Consider the following 6,408-nt stretch of genomic DNA (forward strand, 5'->3'; position numbering starts at 1 on the left):
TGAGTGGGGGGGGTGTGGGGAGGACCTAACCAAACTCCCTTGCTTGTATCCCACATCTCAAGGTGTCTCCCCGTGGAGCTGGGGAGACACTTGGCCATCATACATGAGCGTGTCACGCGTGTTTCCAAACCCCCAGTTACACTCCATTCTTCCCTGCTCTTGAGATCTGGAAAACCACTGCAGGCAAGGCCCATTGGAGAGGCTCCTACCCTGAGAATTTTAACCAGTGAAATTCCTCTCTTGAACAAGCTGTGTGCCCTTAGGCAAATCACTCAACCTCTCTGAGCTTGCCTTCTGACTTGTGCAAGAGGTCATTTCCCCCTTCTCTCTGGAAATATGACAAGATGGGCCTGTTTTCCTCCCTGGCTGGGAAGCTTTTCCAGGCAGGAACACAGTTCTTACATTCCTTGCTCTTCCTCTCCCCCAGTGCCAGAGTACAGGAGGCACTCAACATGCTGAATAAGTAAACGTCTTTTAAAAACTAATAACTGTTCCTGTTTACTCTGTGCCCGGCACCAGTTTCTATGGCTCTCTCATTCAATCCCCATGTTGCTCTAAGAAGGTACTATTACTCCCATTTTAAAGATGAAGAAATCAAGGCTCAGAAATGTGTCTAGGTCGGGCAGTTCTGCATGGGGTAGCGGCGACAGAAGCCAGATCAGAGCCTCACATGTGTTTGCAGACAAACCTTGCTCCTTGAAGAGGCAGGGACATTCATGGGAGATAAAATGAGGCTTGTCTGAGACCAGCACAAAAGGAAGGTTTCTTGGCTACTAACTTGTGTCTGCAGGGGAAGGGCTCCCTCCACAGAGATCCCTGTCTGCACTGCCCCTGACTGCTGTGGTCCGCCGTGCCCTCTGCTCCTACAGCGTGGTTCACCCGGGCATGTCTGGAGATGGCTTTGGTTGTCACAACTGAGTAGGTCCACTGACATCTAGTGGGTAGAGGCCAGAAATGCTCCCAAACATCCCACAGGACCCAGGACGGCCCCAGGACCAAGGATGATCCGGCCCAAATGTCATAGAGCGGAGGCTGAGCAACCCTGAGCTGGAAGGACGGGACTCCTTGTCTGAAATCCCTTCTTCTGAAGCACGTGTTATTCCCACCTCACAGATGACGAAGCTGAGGCTCAGAGAGGTTGGACTTCCTTGGGAAAGTCACTGCCCGTTGGTGTGTTTTTTCCTCCTTCTAGGGTCCCCCCAATCCTGGCCGACACTGGCCCTTTGCTACTGACGTGCCTCGGGGGCTTGTAGTGGGGAGGGTGACCCAGGTTCTGAGGGGAAGCCTTGGGGCTTTCTCAAACCCCTCTGTCCACCTGGGCACAGAAGACACAGACAGAGGGAGGAGGACAGAGTGGCTCCCCTGGGGAAGCCTCGGGGAAGAGGTTCTCCGTGGGCAGAAAGGATGGACCCCGGGTCTGCCCACCCCCTCGCAGCTCCAGAGACTAGCCTCCAAGTGTGGACGCCCAGAGTCTAAAATTAGATTCTCCTCCAATTTAGCCAGACTCAGCCATTCTCCAGTGCATCCCGAGGGGCCGGGGCGGGCCTCCTGAGCCGGTGCAGCCTCCTGGTCACCTCTGGACCCCTCTCTACCTGGAAATGAGAGGCACTGCTCAGCCTTGGGGCTCTGAGTGGGACCTCAGACATCTCACGGCAGGATTCACCTTAAATAGCGCAGGAGCCGGAAGGGAGGGCCCCAGCATTAGGGGGTGGAGGGCGGTTTGTTGGGGGCATTTGGCTACAGGGGTGAAAGGACTCTTGGCCCCAGCACCTCTCAGGGGCAGGGACAGGTTCCCAAGACCCTCAGGCTCCATGGAGCTCCCTCTGCTGGGCGTGCTGGGAACCTTGCTCCTTGGGAAACCGAGGCAGCCCCGAAGTTATAAGCACTTAGCACTCGGCTGTTTTATTTCCTAAAAAGTGAAACAGAAGGGAGGTGGGGCCCAGCTCAGCACCGTGTGGGTGGCTCCCCTTCCCCCGTGCCCACCACCACCTCCTCCACCTTCTCTCCTGGGAGCCCACAGTCAAAAGAACTCCTGGCCTCTGGGATGTCACCCCCTGTGCCGCCTGAGTTGGAGGAAGACATGCTCTTCTGGTGAAAACAGCTTGAGAACAACCAGGCTGGGCACAGCTGGTGGCCGGCATCACCGGAGCTTCCTGTGTCACGTCCCGCCCGTCTCAGCGGGTCTTCCCCCGGCCCTCGGAGATGACTTCCTCGGGCTGGGCCCGCATGTACCACTCCACCCAGGAGCCGTCGTAGATGGCCACGTCGGGCTTGCCGCAGAGGTAGGCCCCCAGTGCCACATGGCAGGCTGTGACGCCGGAGCCACACGTGGCCACCAGAGGCTGGGACAGGTCCACCTTCTTGTCCTGGAACATGCGGCGGATCTCCTCGGGCGTCTTCTCCAGGCCCTCCTTGGTCATGAAGTCCGTGAAGGGGATATTCACGGTGCCGGGGATGTGGCCAGGTTCGATGCCTGCAGCCGGAGGGAACAGATACAAGGGCGGTGTGAATGGCCTCTGTGGTACTGAGAGCCCCCACGCGGCCATGGCGCTAACTCCCCGATGGACATCACCTCACGTGGCCCACACAACTGGAGACCCAGGTGCGACTTCCGGGCATTCCCATTTCACAGGTGGAGTTGCTGAGGTTCAGTACTGCCCAAGGTCGTGCCTCCAGCAAACTGCTGGTGGGAATCTGAACCCAAGACTCAGAGCCCTCCAGAGCCACACTCGCCCAGGTTCCCTGAGGCAATGGAGCTAAACAAGACCTCTGCCTCTAGGACAGGGAGCACCTGCAGCCAAGGAGTTTTGATCCAGCAGAGCAGACAAGCAATAGCTGAATAATTACAAGTATGATGAATGTTGCCAAAAGGCCCTCCTGCGTGGGGCACACCATATAAGACGATAACAGCTCTTTTCCTCCCTGGCCGCTTGAAGATAAACCTTTATCATGAATGACACGGTAACTATCTGGACCAGGAAGTTCATGACCAACAGACTACTTCAGCAGAAGCAAGTGGTCATTGATGTCCTTCACCCTGGGGAGGCAACAGTACCCAAGACAGAAATTCGGGGAAAACTAGCCACAATGTAATAGACCACACCTGATGTCATCTTTGTGTTTGGATTCAGAACCCACTTGGGTGGTGGCAAGAGCACTGGCTTCGGCATGATTTATGATTCCTTGGGTTACACAAAGAAAAATGAACCCAAACACAGACTTGCAAGACATGGCCTCTATGAGAAGAGGAAGACCTCAAGAAAACAGAGAAAGGAACGCAAGAACAGAATGAAGACAGTCGGGGACTGCAAAAGCCAATGTTGGTGCTGGCAGAAGGAAGGAGTAAAGATTCTTCGGTGACTTTATCTGTGGTGGTTGTGCAGGTTTTTCATGAGAGGATTAATAAACTATAAACTTTAAAAAAAAAGAGATGACAACAGCTGGCATCACTGAACGCTCACTTTGTGCCTAGCACTGTTCTGAGCCCCTCAGCTCCTTTAATCCCCCCCCAAAACTCTGTGGGAAAGAAATTACTACCCTCTCTTTTGTAGAGGAGGAGACTGAAGCACACAGACTAACTTGCCCAAGTTAGTAGGGGCAGAGGCCCAGAGCCTGTGCACTAACCATCAGGCAGCACTGCCTGGGACGGGTGGTCAGAGAAGCTTCTCTGAGAAGTCCCTGAAGGGTGGGTAGGATTCAGCCAGGTAGAGGAGTCTGGGCTGCGGGAACGGAAGGAATCCCTCGGAGAAGCGCTCCTAGGGGACAGGGAATAGCATGGTGCTTAGAGGGGTTAAAGGTCATCATGGCAAAAGCCCAGACAGTGGGGAGGCTGAGGCCCAAGGGGAAACCGAGGCGGGTGGGAACATCTGAGCAGGCCTGGCTGAAGTCTTAGAGCTCTGACATGACCGCCAGGGGGAGATCAGACTCCCATTTCCAAAAGATCATGATTGTAGCAGGAAGAACAGGGGCAAGGCTAGAGGACCATTCATTTAGGGAGTCATTCCTGCACCCACATCTCCAAAAACTTCCCCAGGGCGCCCAACACACGGTTCACTGTCACCACTGGTCATTTTGTTCTCCCCACCCGCTATGAGGCAGGTGTTACTAATATTCCCATTTTCACACCAAGCACCGAGATTTGCAACAAAATAAACTGTAACGGGCACTGGCTCGAATCTCAGCCACTTGGACTCTAGGGTGGCTTCTGCCTCAGTTTACCCCCTGCAGTGGAGTGACACTGCTCCAGGGAGCTGCTGACCCAAGCCACTATCTCTTCTCAGGACCACATGGATAGCCAGCACTGTGGCTCCTAGTGAGGTTGGAGCGGGCCAGGCATCTCCACTAACAGATGCAGAAACTGGGCTCAGTCAGGGACATGACGTAGAGACGAACTCGGAGCCAGAGAAGCACAGCAAGCTGCCGACCCCGGCTGGCTCCGGTCAGAGCAGTGCTGTGCCTGCGCCTTGAACCCCACCAAGCAAAGCAGGCTTCCCCTCCCTGCGGGTAGGCGCACTTGGCCAGGGTTTCGGCCTGGGCCGTGGAATGGGAATGATGGGGACAGGGAAATTCTGCATGGGTTTAGTGCTGCGCTGCTCACTGACATTAAAGGTACAGGCTCCAGGAGTGAGCTCCTGGCTGGGCTGCTTCCTGACACCTTCAGCACCTATCAGCCGGGGTCACCCTTGACAATCAGGCCTGCTGGGTGTACCTCATCTCCCGTTTCACGGACGAGCAAGCATGACTGAGGTGAGTGCGAAGCACCCGGGGAAAGAGCCACAACCAGATAAGCACGTTAACTATATCACTTCCCATTTCCTGCGTGCGTCCCTGTCTGCCAACACGGAGCTGCCCTGTGACATTTGACCCTGACCCCATCCTTGAAGTTCCGCATTCTGCTGCCGCTTTACACAGGCAGAGACTACAGGTCAGAGATGAGGTGTCCTGCAGTGCAATCCGGGGCCGGGCTCTGTCACACGGCCAGGTCTGGCCCTGGCTGGCTGTCCTATGTTGCTTCACTCCCCGATCCCCGCCTCCACTCCCCGGGGGCTGAGCTGAAGGACCCAGCAGTGTCAAGATGGCATTCTTCTTAGGCTGAACCTATATGGGTTTGTCAATGGTTGGATAGCAGCAGTTTATATGGTTTGACCCATTGTCAACACTGCTCTGCAGGGTTCTACGTGGCAGGGACCTTCTGAATTTAATACTCTCAGGCCTTAACTCTGTGCCAGGTACTGGGTGAGCTCCAGGCTGCACCGGGGACAAGCATGTCCTTGCCCTCAGGCCATCCCAAACTCTGCTGGGATAGGGTGAGCCCGCTTGGGGAAGCCCCACCCCCCATCCGAGGGCCTGGGGGTGCCATTCAGGAGAGCGCCCCAGAGCAAGTGGCAAGTTCCTCACCCCCTCCCTGGCGCAGGCACAAGAGAGATGGCTGGGGAGTTACTGGCCGCTCCTGGACATTAAATTACAGGCTCCAGGAGTTCACCTCCTGACACCTGCAGCCAGCTCGCCAGCTCCGGCTCCATTTCCTCTGCTCTACAGTGACAGCCGACACCTTGAGGGATCACGAACAAGCTCACACCCAGTGGCCGCTGACTCACCTGCTCTGTGGAGACCCCTCCCTGCTTCATATGGGCTCCCCTGCAGGCTCCTTGCCTGGAGAATGGAGCCCCACCCAGAAGACCCTGCCCCAACCCATGCCAGCAGCCACTAACTATTCAGTTTCTGCCCCAAACTGGGCAGCAACCTCTATTTAGTGCCCCCTCTCTCCTGCCCTCTGCCAGCCCTGTCCCCTGGGGGTGTGTGTATTGGGGTCGGGGCTCAGCCTCCTCTTCCCCAACTCCATCACCCTCAGAGATGGCCTAGACCTGACTAGGCCCCATTTCTTTGGGGTTTCTCCCAAACTGAGCCTGCCCACCGCCCCTCCTATTCCGCAGTGACCCCTACATCCATAGAATTGGGGGGAGGCTGTTTGGGTTCTCACATATATACACCCTGGGTTCCCAACAAACCTGGGGGAGTCATTGCCCCAAGCATCGCTGTCTCCAGTTGAGGAATAAAGTCAGTGGGGCTCCCAGAGTGAGTTACTAGAAACCAAATCTTGGGCCCTTTAAAGGCAAGGGCAGTGCCCAGGGGGCCCCTGATCACTCTCCCCGGGGGACCGCCCAGCCCCTGCGGCCAGCCTCGTTACCTTCTCTGGGCTCCGGCTCAGTGCCCTGGAAGCGGCCGGCGGCTCGGGCGTCCACCACCTGGAAGCGCCGGGACTCCAGGTTCTCCTTGATGTCCTCGTAGGTCTTGACAAAGGTGGGGTCCAGTGTGGCCCGGAACTCGGAGGACGCGGGGCGGCTCTTGCCCGAGCTCAGCGGGAGGCCCTGGCGCAGCCAGTTGCGGAGGCCGCCGTCCAGCAGGGAC

General features: G+C 56.5%; 2 protein-coding genes and 1 pseudogene across 2 annotated transcripts in view; 1 reads left to right on the forward strand and 2 right to left on the reverse strand.

Moving 5' to 3' along the window:
* Positions 1 to 2,082, reverse strand: part of KCTD17 (potassium channel tetramerization domain containing 17) — a 21,530-nt gene extending 19,448 nt beyond the window's left edge. Inside the window, exon 1 of the mRNA XM_014530801.1 lies at positions 1,984 to 2,082. Coding sequence (XP_014386287.1) covers positions 1,984 to 2,082 — 99 coding nt within the window. The remainder of the gene's footprint in view (positions 1 to 1,983) is intronic.
* MPST (mercaptopyruvate sulfurtransferase) lies at positions 1,881 to 6,407 on the reverse strand (the record flags this gene model as incomplete). Its single annotated transcript, XM_005883272.2, has 2 exons — positions 1,881 to 2,473; positions 6,188 to 6,407. Coding segments are annotated over 2 exons (519 nt in total), but the record flags the coding sequence as incomplete, so codon positions are not given.
* Positions 2,769 to 3,427, forward strand: LOC106724257 (annotated as a pseudogene).
* Position 6,408: the final 1 nt, after the last annotated feature.

Source organism: Myotis brandtii, unplaced genomic scaffold, assembly GCF_000412655.1.
Source record: "Myotis brandtii unplaced genomic scaffold, ASM41265v1 scaffold78, whole genome shotgun sequence".
NCBI lineage: Eukaryota > Metazoa > Chordata > Mammalia > Chiroptera > Vespertilionidae > Myotis > Myotis brandtii.